This window comes from Formica exsecta, unplaced genomic scaffold (assembly GCF_003651465.1).
Source record: "Formica exsecta isolate Colony F162 unplaced genomic scaffold, ASM365146v1 scaffold314, whole genome shotgun sequence".
Lineage (NCBI taxonomy): Eukaryota > Metazoa > Arthropoda > Insecta > Hymenoptera > Formicidae > Formica > Formica exsecta.
In genome coordinates, this window is record NW_021850397.1 from 827,466 (window position 1) to 844,494 (window position 17,029).

At 43.8% G+C, this 17,029-nt stretch overlaps 1 protein-coding gene across 1 annotated transcript in view; it reads left to right on the top strand.

The window, feature by feature from the left end:
• LOC115237944 (microtubule-associated protein futsch-like) overlaps positions 1–17,029 on the top strand; it is a 45,873-nt gene that overhangs the window by 26,583 nt on the left and 2,261 nt on the right. Inside the window, 1 exon segment of the mRNA XM_029811351.1 lies at positions 146–17,028. Within this exon segment, the coding sequence (XP_029667211.1) occupies positions 146–17,028 (16,883 nt within the window).

Here is a 17,029-nt window from a genome sequence, read left to right on the forward strand (position 1 = left end):
TATATAAAAATTACTGCATAACTTTTTAAAAATAATAATTAAATAATTTTTCTATTAATTATTAACGTTCTGCTGTATACTTTCTTAACAATATCTACTGTTATGTGTTAACCACAGATGCATATAAAAATTATACATAATACAGGAAAGAAGACAATCAAATTCACCTGATGGCGATAAGGATATCGATCCGCTCATTCTCAATCTCACCGACATCGGTCAGGAGATGGTGCTGAATCTTCGGCATATCAATCTCCGCGCTCATCCTTGCTACAGAGATTCCGAGCCGATTAATCTCTATCACAAAGTAGGCCACGGCACGCTGGATATGTATGTGCTTAATCCGACCAAAGACAGTCGCGAAGTGCGCGAGTTTCTGTCCAAGTGGCACGCGTCGGATTCGAAGTTGTTCGCCGGTTCTCACAAGAAGGACTCGAATAATCTCACATTCCCGATTCAAAACCTCGTTTCGATATGCGCGCTCCTGGTTTGGCAGCCGGCTAATCCCGAAGATAATATCACGCGAATCCTTTTCCCCGGCAGCACGCCGCAGCACAAGATTTTCGAAGGTTTCGAACGACTCAAGCATCTGGATTTCCTAAAACATCCGGTATGTTCAGCAAAAACACTGTCGCCGTCAACATCTCTGGCGACGCTCAGAGACAAACCGACCAAGAAATTCGGCCTTATCGAGAAGGAATCGAAGAAAATCTCAGAGAAGAAAGAGAAGAGAGAACCGTCGGAGCCCAAGTCTATTAAGGCTGCAGACGAGGCTATTCCTAGAACAACCCCCCAATCGACGCCGATTATTCCTACAAGTAAACCCAAGACCGAAATAAAGACGAAGAAAGTTGCGGAAAATAAGAAGATTGAGACTGAGGCAAAGGAAAGCAAGAAGATTGAGAAAGAATTAAAAGAAATAAAAAAGGAGTCAAAGAAGGAACCGATTAAAGTGGAGAAACCCGAGAAGCGAGAGGATGAAATAAAAAAGGCTGATTTAATTAAACCGGAATCCGATAAGACTGCATCCAAGGAAATTAAAGAACCCAAGGTCAAGCCCGAGCCAAAGAAGAAAGAAGCAAAGGAGAGCAAGACCGCGATAAAGGCCGAACTAAAAAGGAGCGAAGTAACCCCGAAACCGAAGCCGAGCGAAAGGAAAGTTAAACCTCCCGGCGCGGAAAAGAAAGATGCCATAAAGTCTTCCCCCACAACGCCGAAGAAGACCTTGAACGGCACTGCCACAAGAACGGAGATATCGAAGGCCGCGTCAAAGTCAAAACTAGCGCCCAAAATCTTTCCTAGTCTTCCAGCCAAGAGCGCCAAGGAGGCTAATAACAGAAAGGTGGTGGAACAAAAAAAATCTGAAGTCGAGAAGTCTGCTGTAAAGGATACCGCAGCTTCTGTCGGTAAAATGTCCGCGAAACCTAAACCAACGGACAGAAAACCGATTAGTCGTCGCCCGAAACCGGTCAGTCCTAGCAAAGCTCGTATGCCAGGCAGTCCGGCAAAATCCACTCGTAGCACGCCGACCACTTCCGTGAAATCTGACAAAGATGGTGTTATTCGCAAAGTAAAGGGCGACAAAGGCACCACCGATTCGTCTACGGTTTCCACTCCATCCGGCATAGAACCGGAGGCCGTAAAGCCAATTGATAAGAGTTTAATCGAGCAGTCTGAAGATATGTCGCTGGATTCTATAGAAAGTAAAGTGCTGGCTGATCTCAAGGAAGAGAGAGAAGTCGTTGAGGAAATTGAAGCTGTTCTACAGAAGGCGGAGAGGATTGAAGAGACTCGGAAGGACGATCGTTTCGAGGGAGACGATGAAATTACAGCCGAGGCCACAGATAAGAAAGAGGAGGATATCACGGAAGAGGATGTCACCGCCGAGATTGAGGATATGCCTAAAAAGGAAGGTTCCAGAAAAGAAAGCCAAGAATTGACCGAGGAAGACGAGTATCTCATCGTGGAGAAGGAAGAAGTCTATACCGAGGACTCGGTTCAAAGTGGCGAGGGCGAACAGAAACATGTCCTTGACAAAGCCGAGTCGGAAAAAGCGAAAGTCCTACAAGATGCAGAGGCTATAAGGGAAAAAGGTGAGAAGGAAGAACCCGAGGAAAAAGGAAAAGACGAGAGCCCAGAAAAAAAAATTGATGAAATCGCGGACAGAGACAAGGAGATTGCTGAACTGTCTTCGGAACACAAGGAACAATTGCAAAAAGAAGTGAAAGAAATAATAGCTTCCGCTGCTGAAATCGTGCAGAAAGCCGAAGAGAAGGATGATTCCGCTAAAAAGGACAGCGAAGACATTACAAAAGAACCATCTAGTCTCAGTCCGGACAAATTGGATTCGTCAGAGAAGAAGACGACTGATACAGACATGAAGCCGGACGTCGACCAAAAGGAGCATATCCTTGAGAAGAGGGAAGAATCTCAAGAACGAATCTCGACGATAGAATCGGGAGCCACTACTACCGCTCCGACTTTGCCGGAAGACGAGCGGATACCGTTGGACGAAATAAAAGAAGACATCGACGAGAAACATGTTATCGAAGAAGTGAAAGAAAAGGAGGCTCCTACGAAGTTAAAGGAGGAGGTTGTTCCGGAAACTGTTCCCGCGACCGCCAAACCGGAGGTCAAGGTCTTTGACGTTCGCCAAGCGATGCAGAATCTGCAAAGAGACATCGTCAAGACGCCCGACGAGGTCGCCGATCTGCCAGTTCACGAGGAAGTCGATCCTAAGCTTTACAGAATGGAAGATTTTGAGAAAGGAAAAGAGGAGAAGCCTTCGCCGACTACACAAGAGATTAAAGACCTACCCACGCCGCCTGTGAAAGAGCAGAAGGGTGTCTTCAGCTTTTTCGGCAAAGTAGCGGATAAGTTTGAGAAAGGTATTGATAAATTAACCAAGAAGTCGAAGAAAGAGTCCGACAAGGATTCCGACGAGAAGTCTTCAAAATCCAGTTCTCCGAAGGAACCAAAGGTCCAAGAAAAGACGCTCTTTGAAGAAGTCGATATGGAGAAAATGTTCCGTAAAGTCGGGAAGCCCGCCGACAAACCCGAAATGTTTGAAAAAATGAAACCTACGGTCGTCGACGTAAAAGTGGCTGCCATCAAAGAAACCGCGGCATTCATACAAGAGGAAATATTTGATGCGCAGAGAAAAAGCGTATCTGATATCGAAGAGAAGCTCCCGATTGATAAAATGGAAGAGATTAAAAAAGCAGAAGCTGAAATTAAAGAAACATTATTCGCGAAGGTATCACCGAAAGCGGTCGATGATAAGAAGATTGCCAAGGAAATCGAACTTTTAAAAGAAGAAGATATAGGAGAGGATGCCGAAGAGGTAAAGGCTCTTCTGGAAGAAGCCTCTAAGAAATTTAAAACTGTGAAGGATAGTTTAAGGGATTCATTAGAATCTTTGGAGGAAAAAGTTAAAGAGGAAGAGATACAACATGACGTATCATCCATGAAGGACATTGTAAAGGATACTTTGGAAGGAGTGGCCGAGAAATTAGAGGAGATAAAACCGCACATCGAGAGCCACTCGCTCGATATAAAAGAACCGGAGAAAGTTAAGTTTGCTATACCAAAGGATGAAGAATTTGAAGAGGAATATGAAGAGGAGCCAGAGGGACCATATAGAGATGTGAAAGAAGCCGTCAGGGATGTCGGAGAAGTTCTTGCCGGTACTGCCGGAATCAATCTCGAAGATAAACCTAAGGACGTTATAGAAATCGTGAAGAAAGTCGCTGAAGTCCTCAAGGAAGATAATTTTCTTTTCGATAAAACATTGTTCGATCAAGCTTCTAAGAAGGAAGAAATCTTGCCAATTCCGGGAAAGAAATCGTCGGAAGAAGAAATTTCGATAGAAAGAAAGCTCTCGATACCAAGCGAAAAAATATCTCATGAGAAAGATACTAAGTTGGAAGAAATCAAATCTAAACTTGCTCATGAGGATATCGTGATACCGAAGAAGGTTGGAATTACCGAGGAATTTCCCGTTCACGAAGAGATCGAAGAACTCATCGAGAAACCTGACAAACTTCTGGCGCCAGGTGAGAAACCCGGTGTTGTCGAAGTTAAGGAAGAGCCTTGCGTGAAAATGATTAAACAAAAGGATGATACAGTAACTTCGCCCGTGAAAGACATCACGAAAGATAAGAAGGATGCTCAAAAGATTTGCACGGAAATGTTAAAGGACGATCAGCATATTTGTGATCAACATAAAAAATCGGTCGATGACGATACGTGTCGAGTAGACGTAATGCAGGCCGGTATTGAGAGCATATGCGTAAAGGAAACGACGAAACGGCCGTCCTTGGAGGATAAGCTGGCGGAAAGCGAAATAGAGCATCCCGTGATAAGCTTCGAGCAAAAAGTTTCGCCGGCAAAGGCGGAAATAGTGATGGTGACTCCCGGTTCTACGCCTACTTCACCGAAATTCACCGCGGATAAAATGTATGATAAGGAATTGGAGATTGATTTTCGGGAACTTCCCAAACTACCGGAGGATATTAAACAAGTCCTCAGCAAGGAAGCACCTGTCGAGGAAGTGATCGAGGAACTGATTATCACGAAAAAGAAAAAGATTACAATCGAAGTGATCGAATACATCACCGTGGTGAAGCGTATCCCGAGAGAACGCGTGATTTACATTATCGAGGAAATTATCGTTAAGAAGGGACTGCCTAGACAAAGCGTGGTGGACGATCCCGAAATTCTAAAGTTGAAGGAATCCATCACGCCTGAAAAGAGAATGGAAGTTGAAGATTATATTGTTAACGAGTATATTGTCAAAGAAAAGCGAATTACTATAGAAATCGTCGAGGAAATCTCGATTAAAAAAGTCGTGCCTAAGAAAATCGTCATCGAAATTATCGAGGAGATTATTGTCAAGAGAAAGATCGCCAGGCATATGGTACTGGACATTCCCGAGGAAGTGCTATCGGAAATAATTAAAGAAGAATCATCGGAAGAATTGCCAGAAGAATCAGCAGAGGAGCAAATAACACCGAAAATAGATATAACTGCAAAACGAGAATCGACTGCTGAGATTCCTAGTTCTCCAACCAAAGTAGAAGAATCGATTATACCTCAGAAGCGAGCAGAGATTGAAGAATTCGTCGTTAATGAATACGTCGGCAAGGGGAAGAAGATAACCGCATCGATAATCGACGAAATTTCTGCTAAGAAGGCCGTGCCCAAGAAAATTCTCATCGAAATTATTGAAGAGATTATTATTAAAAAAAAGATTCCTAGAAACGTATTACTTGATGTTGCCGAGGAAGAATCTGATTTACTCGAGGTATCGACGATATCCAAAACGACGCCTGAAGATAAAGAGGAAAAGAAAATATCAGAAACAGAAGTTTTGGACGAAAAACGAAAATCAATCATTGAAGTTTCTAGCGCGGAGATTCCGGAAATGAAAGAGCCGGCAACTCCGCAAAGAAGAGCAGAAATTGAAGAGTATATTATTAAGGAATATGTTACCAAGGGGGATAGCATTAATATACAAGAACTTGAAGAAATCTGTGTTAAAAAGAATATGCCTAAGAAAATAATTATCGAGATTATCGAGGAAATTATTATTAAGAGAAAGATGCCGAGGCATATGATACTTGTAATGACCGAAGAAGAATTATCGCGCATAATCAAGGAGGAAGCAATCCAAGAACCGGAAGTTCTGCCTGAGAGAAAGGAATCGATCGCTGAAGTGCTCAGTCCTGACGAAAAGAAAAAAGCTCCAGTTGAATTAGAAAAAGATAAAAAGAAGGACGTGTCTGAGCATGAAGTTAGCGAAAAAGAATTATCACCTACATCTAAAAAGAACGTTGTTGAGGAGGAGGAAGAGGAGGAAGAAGAAGTAGATGGTTTTGTCAGTATACGTAGAAAGAGTTTCGATGAGAAGAAGAAAGCTACTTCGCCGATTAAAACAGAGGTTTTGCCTGTGACTGCAAAGGAGCATGAAAAAAATGTGGTTGACGATTTTGAAGCTGTCGAACAGGAGTATAAAGTGCGCGATGTACCAATCACGTCTCCCGAGAAGGCAGATGAAATGACAGAGAAGGAAGATATCGAAGAAACTGGGGAAGATACTATGAGTGAGGTGATCGAGGCGGATGAGAAGTTTGTGCACGAAACCAAAGAAAAGGTGGAGAAAGAAGAGCCTCGGATTGATGTGGCAAAAGATATTAAACCCGATGACAAAAAACGAGAACCTGAAGAACCAGAGACATCCGAGATATCAGAAATCGTTGACACTACGGAGAAATACTTGGACGAAGCTAAAGAAAAAACAGATGACGTTTCTCCGAAAGATAAATCTTTAATTGAGAAAGCAGATGAATTGAAAGAACTTAAAGAAAAAGAGATACCTAAAGACATCTCCGATAAACGATCTTCGATTGATGTAACTGCTGTGCCAGAAGTTATTTCTAAAGTGGTCACACCAAGCATAAAATTAATTGACGAGAAGGCTGCGACGGATGAAACGAAAGAAATTGAGTCTGTGAAAGAAAAAGTCGAAGAACTTATAACAAAAGACGATAAATCAAAACCGACAACTCCAATTAAAGACGAAACATTAAAAGATATCGTTCCTTCTACCGAGAAACTTATTGAAAAAGTTGCCGAAGGAGTAGAGTCAGAAACAAAACTCGCAGATGCAACAGGCTTCGCAAAAGAGCCGAAGAGAGAACTACTTAAGGACGATATAAAATCTAAAGCATTGGAGCCCACAGAAATTAAAGAAACTCCAATAACTAAGGAAAAAAAGAGTTCTCAAGAACTATCCGAGGAAGCTTTACACAAAAGGATAAGTATCTCAAAAGAGCCGGAAGATAAAATACTAGAGGCGAAAGATGAGCATGTTGAGGATGTTACTAAACCTCTCGAAAAAGTTAAGGACGAAAAATATCCAGCGGATAAATCTGTAAAGATCGACGAAGATTCTGGCATTGTGAAAAGAATGCTGGTCACAGCTTGCAGCGAAGATGGCAGAGAAGAAATAGAGATTTGTCCGACCGGGAGCATAACTTTTATGAAGACCGTCACTTCGGACGATTCTCTCAAAGATGTATCTGTTAAATCGACACCAGACAAAGATTCTTTACTTTTGGATAAAGACTCGTTGCATTCGGGCGTGAGCACTCCTGAAAAAGATAGCATTTCCGAAAAATCTGTGCCCGAAAGTAAGGATAAAATCACTCCTGAAGACAGCTTGGAAAAATCTCCCATTGATACTCGCGACTCACAAGATCTTGAAGACAGTTTAGAAAAATTAGAATTGCATAAACCAAAAGACGTTAAAATACCGTTAATTGATGACAGTAAGCCAAAAGCGCCGGAGAAATCAGAAGATATTACGAAGCCAAAATCTCCTATGGAAAAAGAAGACTTGAAAATGACAGATAAAATTGCAGCCGAGAAGGATGCATCACAGTCGCCCGAGGAGCGAGAAAAACCGAAATCTCCCGCTAAAGATGCAGGAGAAATTGAAAAAGTAAAGCCTCTGGCTGAAGAAATTGTTGAAAAGATTGAGAAATCGAAAAGTCCTACAAAAGATGTCGAAAAAATGGAGAAATCTCCCTCGCCATCTGAAATAAAACACGAAGATGTACAAAAATCAAAGTTACCTCTTGATACGACAGCAGAAAAATCTCCAACCGAATCAATTGAAAAACCGACACTTCCAATCGAGAAGGCGCTTTCACAACCTGAAAAAGAAGGAACAACTGTTGTCCCAAAAACACCTGAGTCGCTCCGTTCGGAAGACGTTTCACCGGCCGAGACAATTTTCTCAAAGTCACCCACGGACAAACTTGAAATGTATTTCTCGAAGACACCGATTAGCGAAGAAGATGTTGCCTCCGAAACAGTCACTGAAAAGTTATCCGAATCTGTTAAAGAAATTAAACCGGTCGTAGACAAAGAACTAGAGATATCTAAAGAAAAAACACGAAGCCCGGAAAGTAAAGATCGAATGTTAGAAAAGCTCGAAACGAAAGAACACGATTTGAAACCTACATCACCTGTTATTGCTACCAGTGCATTAGACGAAAAAGCTCCACTTGAGAAATCTATATCGCCAAGCAGCGAAAAACACGAAGAGAAAGATGTTTTAAGTATATCTAGTGAAAAATCCGATGATAAAGAATTATCTATGCGTTCAAAATCTCCTGTTAGTGATAAAGGAGAAAAGGAAGATGCAATTGATAAATCTAGATTATCAAGTATTATTAGTGAACCGGTCGATAAGAAAATCTCTGAAGTTACAGAGAAGCCAGAAGAAAGGGAATCGAAATCTCCAAGCATCACTAGTGAAAAATCTGAGCAGGATATTCAATCTCCCGATAAATTTTCTAGTGTTTTAAGTGATAAAGCCGAGGAGAAGGAAACTGATAAGCCAAAATCACCTAGCGTCATTGAGAAAACAATAAGTGAAAAATCGCCTATTCTCGAGAGTGAACATGACGATGAAAAGGGACCAATTGACGAAGCTAGATCTCCAAGCGCAATCAGCGATAGATCTGACGAGAGAAAAGAAGCCGAACGTTCGAAGTCACCGAGTATAACCACGGATAAGCCGGATCTTCAAGATGTGATGGAGCATTATTTAGAGAAACAAAAATCCCCTATTTTTGATAGGCCAGAATCGCCTAAAGATATTGATAAGACTGAAGAACAAGATAAAAATAGATCTCCCAGCGTAGCTAGTGATAAATCAGATAGCAAAAAAGTAAGTTATAGATCACCAAGCATTTCTGTAGAAAAAGTTGATCTCAAGGATATGGACCTACCAATTGAGAGAGCTCGGTCGCCTAGTGTCGCGAGCGATAAAGAAGATAAACTGGAACAGGTTCCGGTATCGAAGTCATTCATCGACAAAACCGAAGTACCAAAGGACGCGCAAAAATCTCCGAAACTCGATGAAACGGGCCTGAAAGATATAATGCAACCTCCGTTAGATAAATCGCGATCGTCAAGTGTGACAAGCACTATTAGCGAATCTAAAGAATCAGTACTTAAAGAAAAATCACCGACCGGAGAGTTTGTTGATAAGAGCAAATCACCAAGTCCTGTCGAGCAGAAATTAGACATCGGGGAGAAAGAACCGTCTGAAAAATCAAGATCATCCAGTATTGTCAAAGAACAATATATTCCAGAAGAAATAAAAAAATCACCAAGCCCTGTTGGAGAAAAATTAGAGAATCTTACACAAGAGCCGATCGAAAAGTCGAGGTCATCAAGTATTTCAAGTATTGTAACTGATAAAAAAGAATCTGCCGATCGTTCGAAATCACCAAGTATTGTCGATGAAAAACTGGATTTGAAGGATGTTGCAGAGGACTTGCATGATAAATCAAGATCGCTTAGTGTTATAAGTGTTACAGAAGAACAAAAGGAACCAATTGATCTCTCGAAGTCGCCTAGTATCGCCGGAGAAAAATCCGATTTGAAAGACGTAATCGATATGCCTTCTGACAAATCGAGATCGTCAAGTATTACGAGCGTGACAGGTACTCAAAAAGAATCAGCGGATCATTTGAAATCGCTCAGTATTTCTGACGAAAAACCGGATATGAAAGATGTGACGGAAACAGGAATAGATAAATCCAGATCTCCGAGCGTCATCAGTATTGCAGAAGAAAAGAAAGAACCGCTTGACCGCATAAAATCCCCAAGTGTCATCGACGAGAAAACAGATCTAAAAGATGTTGTGGAACAACTCGACGAAAAATCCAGATCACCCACCGCGATTAGTGATGTAAAGGAAGAACGATCAAAATCACCGAGCATTGCTGGAGACAAATCAGATGAAAAAGAACCAACAGATAAATCTAGATCCGCCAGCGTTGTGAGTATTACAAGCGAACAGAAGGAAACAACGGACCGCTCTAAATCACCTAGTGTTGTTAGCGAGAAACCGGATTTGAAGGACATTGCGGAGCAACAAATTGAAAAATTACCGACCGATAAATCTAGATCACCGAGCGCGATGAGTGATTCAAAAGAACTCGAAGAACGATCAAAATTACCGAGCATTGTTGGAGACAAATTAGACGAAAAAGAAACGCCAATAGATAAATCTAGATCCGCCAGCGTTGTGAGCATTACAAGCGAGCAGAAGGAAACAACGGACCATTCTAAACCACCTAGCGTTGCTAGCGAGAAACTGGATTTGAAGGACGTTACGGAACAACAAATTGAAAAATTACCGAGCGATAAAACCAGATCACCTAGCGCGATGAGTGATTCAAAAGAACCCGAGGAACGATCGAAATCACCGAGCATTGCTGGAGATAAGTCAGATGAAAAAGAAGCGCTAGTAGATAAATCTAGATCCGCCAGCGTTGTGAGCATTACAAGCGAGCAGAAGGAAACGCCCGATTGTTCTAAATCGCCTAGCATTGCTGGCGAGAAACCGGATTTAAAGGATGTTGCGGAACAACCAATTGGAAAATTACCGAGTGATAAAACCAAATCGCCTAGTGCGACGAGTGATTCAAAAGAACCCGAGGAACGATCGAAATCACCGAGCATTGCTGGAGATAAGTCAGATGAAAAAGAAGCGCTAGTAGATAAATCTAGATCCGCCAGTGTTGTAAGCATTACAAGCGAGCAGAAGGAAACGCCCGATCGTTCTAAATCACCTAGCGTTGCTGGCGAGAAACCGGATTTAAAGGATGTTGCGGAACAACCAATTGGAAAATTACCGAGTGATAAAACCAAATCACCTAGTGCGACGAGTGATTCAAAAGAAGCCGAGGAACGATTGAAATCACCGAGCATTGCTGGAGATAAATCAGATGAAAAAGAATCACCAACAGATAAATCTAGATCCGCCAGTGTTGTAAGCATTACAAGCGAGCAGAAGGAAACGCCCGATTGTTCTAAATCGCCTAGCATTGCTGGCGAGAAACCGGATTTGAAAGCTGTCGCGGAACAACAAATTGAAAAATTACCGAGCGATAAAACCAAATCACCTAGCGCAACGATAGATTCAAAAGAACCCGAAGAACGATCAAAATCGCCGAGTATTGCTGGAGACAAGTCAGATGAAAAAGAACCAACGGCAGATAAATCTAGATCCGCCAGCGTTGTGAGTATTACAAGCGAGCAGAAGGAAACAACGGACCGTTCTAAACCACCTAGCGTTGCTGGCGAGAAACCGGATTTGAAGGACGTTACGGAACAACAAATTGAAAAATTACCGAGTGATAAAACCAAATCACCTAGCGCAACGATAGATTCAAAAGAACCCGAAGAACGATCAAAATCGCCGAGTATTGCTGGAGACAAGTCAGATGAAAAAGAACCAACGGCAGATAAATCTAGATCCGCCAGCGTTGTGAGCATTACAAGCGAGCAGAAGGAAACGACGGACCATTCTAAATCACCTAGCGTTGCTGGCGAGAAACCGGATTTGAAGGATGTTGCGGAACAACAAATTGAAAAATTACCGAGCGATAAAACCAAATCACCTAGCACGACGAGTGATTCAAAAGAAGCCGAGGAACGATTAAAATCACCGAGCATTGCTGGAGATAAATCAGATGAAAAAGAATCACCAACAGATAAATCTAGATCCGCCAGCGTTGTGAGCATTACAAGCGAGCAGAAGGAAACGACGGACCATTCTAAATCACCTAGCGTTGCTGGCGAGAAACCGGATTTGAAGGATGTTGCGGAACAACAAATTGAAAAATTACCGAGCGATAAAACCAAATCACCTAGCGCGACGAGTGATTCAAAAAAAGCCGAGGAACGATTGAAATCACCGAGCATTGCTGGAGATAAATCAGATGAAAAAGAATCACCAACAGATAAATCTAGATCCGCCAGTGTTGTAAGCATTACAAGCGAGCAGAAGGAAACGCCCGATCGTTCTAAATCGCCTAGCATTGCTGGCGAGAAACCGAATTTGAAAGACGTTGCGGAACAACAAATTGAAAAATTACCGAGCGATAAATCCGATGATAAAAAATCGGTCGGTGATTCGAAATCGTCAAGCATTACCGGAGATAAATCCGATTTAACGGAGGTTACGGAACATCTAATGGATAAATCTAAGTCATCGAGTATTGCGAGTATTACATCTGATCAAAAAGAGCCGATAGAGAAAGCGAAATCAATTCCGGGTAAAAAAGAAGATTTTGATAGAAGCAAATCACCGAGCGAAAAATCCGAGGAGGCGAAATCAGCTATTAGTTCCAAACCGTCGAGTATCGCTGGAGATACCGCGGATTTGAAAGACGTGTCAGAACCGCCAATTGACAAATCTAAATCGCCCACTATGACGGCTGATCAAAAAGAACCAATCGAAAGACCAGTTTCTCCTGCAGCTCCTCAAACAATAAAAGAGCCACATGATAGGAGTAAATCTCCGAGCATAGCGAGTGAAAAATCCGGCTCGAGAAGGACCAGTATCACGGAAGACAAGTCAGAATTTAAGGATATCATTGAACCGCCAGCCGATAAATCTAAATCATCCAGCATTGCGAGTCTCACGACCGAGAAAGCAGAACCATTTGAAAAATCGATATCACCTACCGTCTCTGATATATTAGAACCACCTGTTGATCGGAGCAAATCTCCCAGCACTGCCAGTGATAAATTCGATGAGAAAGTGTCGGACAGTAAGGTCGGCAGTAAAGAATATTACGAAGATGCTAGTGATAAATCTCCGAATCTCATCGACGCGAAATCTTCGACAATTGTCGAGAAATTGGATATTAAGTCGGACGATGCTGCGCCGCACGACAAATCGCAATTTTCTAGCATCGTCTTGGATAAGCAACCGATAGAGAAAATAGATATTGACGGACTGAAAATATCTAGCGTAACCGACGGACAAGACGTAATTGATAAGATGAGATCATTAAGCATTATCAGCGACAAGACGGAACCGAAAACACCATCTGATATCTCGAAATCGCCGAGTTTAGTCGACGACAAATTCGATCAGAAAGAAAAGTCTAGATCGTCAAGCGTTGCTAGCGAAAGGCTCGATGATATCGATGCTAAGATTTTGCCGAGTTTAGACAGTGAAAAAGTTCCGAAGGATGAATCTGCTAAATCGTCGCGAGCCAGTTCACCACTAGATAAAACCCCGAAGGATAGATCGCGTTCGCAAAGCGTTTTCGATATTGGCGATAAAACGCCGGCCACTAGATCTAGAACAGCTAGCTTATTCGACGACAAGCTACCAGAGAAAGTACTTCCTCAGGACGAAAAGGAAGCATTCAAGCATATTGACACAGAGAAATCACTTTACGAGAAGGACGAAGATAAAAGCTTGCCGGAAGAAAAGAAGAGTCCTGCGACATCTCCTGAAATGATTCAGAAGGAAATGCGTAAAATTCGCGAGAAACGATTCGCTGATTTTGGAGAGCCCGACACTACGCAGCCAAGGACAATAGAGAAATTGGACGACGAGGAAGAAAGCATCGTTAAAGTGACAGCCGAGAAGAAAGCGGAAATAGAAAAGTACATTTTGGAAGAATTTATCGCAAGAAAAAAGAAAATTAGTTTAATAGTGATCGAGAAATTAGTTATGACGTATTCGGTGCCGCAATTTATAGTGATGGAAATAATAGAAGACATTATCAGCCGGCAAAATGTGCCCAGGACTACGGTCTTTGATTTTGTCGAAGATGAATCGTCCGAATCTCAATACGAAAAAGAAATGACGATATTGCCGCCGCAAAAGAAGGCAGATGTAGAAAAATATATAACTGAAGAATTTATCGCAAAGAAAAAGAAAATTACGCCGGAAACGTTGGAAGAGATTGTCATTCTCAAAGGCTTGCCGCGATACATTATTATTATCATCATCGAAGAGATTATCGTGACGAAGCATATACCTAGAAATACCTTGATCGAAGGTGATTTAAGGGAACTGAGAGAAAAGAGTCCGGATATTATCGAGAAAAGAGATAGACCGATCGTACCGACCGATATGAAATTAGAACAAACTAGCGTTACTCAGGAGTGTCTTCGTGAAAAGCCAAGCGACATTATGAAGAGCGAAAGTCCGGACGGCAAAGTATCTCCCGCAGACAGCGCTCGAGACGCGAAAGCTCTTTCTGCTAGTCCCAGCCTCAGCCCGGAGCCCATCCCCTCTGACAAATCGACCCAGGATAGCCCAGCTCGATCGGAACCGCACATAGACGAAGAGATCTTAATATCGGAGGAGAAACGAACAGAAATCGAAAAGCTTTTGGAGGAGGAGTACATAAAGAAAGGCCGCAGGATCACGGAAGTGATACTCGAGGAGATAATTATCAGAACTTCCCTTCCAAGATACATTATCTTGGAGATTGTGGAGGAGATCATACTAAAGAGGAAAATACCGAGGGAATCTGTGATCGACGTGGACATTTACCAAGAGGAAGAGCCGGAAGAGGACTACGATAAGGCGGTTTATAGCTACGACAGAATGGCGGACGTGGGTTACGAACTGCCGCACGACGCCAGAAAATCTTCCATCGAATACAGAATGAGCGGGATGTATTCGGAGTCGGGCGAGCAACAATTAGATAAATCCGATTATCCGATGGATTACGAAAGTCAGTTCCATAAGGCTTTTGCCGGCGGTATGACCGAGATGCGAACGACGCACATAACCACCCTCTCCGGCAAATCGACGCCAGAATTCGCCACTCACGACGCGACACCCGAGTCCGGAATCGAAGCCGCTGACAAAGCGCCCGAAAAATTATCGGGGAGCGCTCTTACCACGACTCACATAACGGACGTCGAAGATCCAAAGACCGTGCAACCCGTGCAAACTGTCACGATACTAAGGGAAAGCAAGATCACAGAACCGCATCTTCCTGCGGAAAGTCTGGAAAAACACGATGCGAAACATGAAATTACCGGTAAAGATGAATCCGAAAAAGAAACCGTAGAAATTTCGAAAGAGGATCAATCCTCTGATGACATTGTAATTAAGAAGATCGTGAAGCGCGAAATATTCGAGCAGGAAGAAGCGGCCGAGACATCCGGTGAACCTGCGACCGAATCGGATAGCGATGTCATCGTAGTTAAAAAAATAATTAAACGCAAAATAGTCGAACCACAGGAGGAATCGGAATTCGATGGAGTAGAAACTAAAGAAACTAAACGACCGAGCGTCCAGCAAGACGAACCCGAGGCGATTACCAAAATCATTAAGCGGGAGATCGTGGAGCATGATGAACCGGAAGTAGTTACTAAAGTCGTCAAACGCGAAATTATCGAGCAGGACGAGCCGGAAATTATCACAAAGGTAATCAGACGCGAGATCGTCGTTCCTGAGGAAGAAACGAGCGACTCCAAGGAAGACTCTGGCGAATACGTAGAGACGATTACAACAAAAACAACGAGAACGATCGTAACGGAGGAACTGCCAGATACCGAATTATCGCAGACTGATCCTTCCAAAATTTATACAGATCCTGCCTCGGGTGCAACTTATAGGGTCGTGAGCGACGAAAGCGCACCCGACGCGACGAGCAGCGCTGACGTGAAGCGAATCGTGACGATGGTAACCACAATCACCGGTCCGGATGGCAAAGTCACCACGAAGAAGGATGTGAAAGAGAGCTCCGATACAGTGGACAGCGAGAAACTGTTGGAGGAACTGATCGATTCCGACAAGATGACGACGGAGACCACCAAGTCTGCGGAAAAAATTATTAAGGAGACGCTTACAACGGTAACGTCGGGCACTTCGACGCCCGACACGAAAATCTACGATTCCGGCAAATCGACCCCGGATCTCAAGCAGGAGGACAAACTCGAGGATAAACTCGAGTCCACGACAAAAGAACGCTTAGGCGCGGACAAGTTTGAACACTCGGTACCATTAGTACGAGATCTGATATCGGATGATAAAAGTTATTCCGGCAAATCCTCGCCGGACATATCGCTACCCAAGGACATTGTCTTCAGCGGCTCGACCGGCAAATCCACGCCGGAGATACCCATGTCGCCGTTAATCCGAGACGGCGCCGTCCAGCCGCATCTGTCGGGCAGATCGACGCCCGATCGAAGATCCGATGGTCGATCGTCGACAGGTACACCGGAAGGCTTCAGATCGGGCGACGTGATCCGTACCACCATTACTACCACGAAGATGATATCCGACGAAGGCGAGATAGTGACAACTATCAGAGAGATTACGGAGGCGACGAATGAAAAAGGCGAGACCGTTGTGCTGGCGGAGAAGACCGATGTGAAAGTGGACGAGCGTATGCCGAGCAAGGACGCGGAGAGCGCAATCAGCAGCATCATCGGCAGCGTCAAATCGTCAGAGTTGCAGCGTAGCGGCAGTTCGGCATCCGACGACGCGACCAGCGACAAGGCGGATCCGTCGAGCGAGCATAGCAGCAAGGCCGTGACTCAGACTGAACGGGGTAGCAGCGAGGAACGGCACACCATTTCCGACGACGAGCCGCCCAGCTCGCCTTTATCTTCGACCTCGCAAGTAGGATATTCGTCGCAGCCAACGCATCGCTACGAGCCGTCCTCCGATAAGGAAGAGGAGCAAAAGGAACAGCAGGTCGAATTCTCGGCGGCCGCGATGAGCAGCAGCTTCTACGGCGAATTGCCGGCGGTACCGGCTCAGATCTCCGCCATGAAGACCTTCCATGGAGAGACCGGTGTGCAGAAGAGCAGTGATCCTGTTCCCATCCACGGCCGTTTTATGGTCGAGAAGGAGTTCGCCGGTGGTTACGGCGATAAGCCAGATGCGAAGAGATACGTCGACGAGGCCGATCTCGATTTCGATAAGGCGCTGATGGAGCACAAGGAGATGAAGGAGGCCAACGGTGCTTTTAGCAGTGGCATAGCGCCTAGGTATACAAACGGTAGCCTTCGACACGAGGCGGATGATCCAAAAGATCATCCGTCGTCTTCTTTCCGCGACGACAAGGACGATTCGAAGGGTGACTCGAAGAAGGATCCTCTGGAAGGATGGGGTACTCCTCTCGGCTTGCCATCTCCTAAACCTCCCAGGAAATTTAACCTGAAGAGCCCCGCT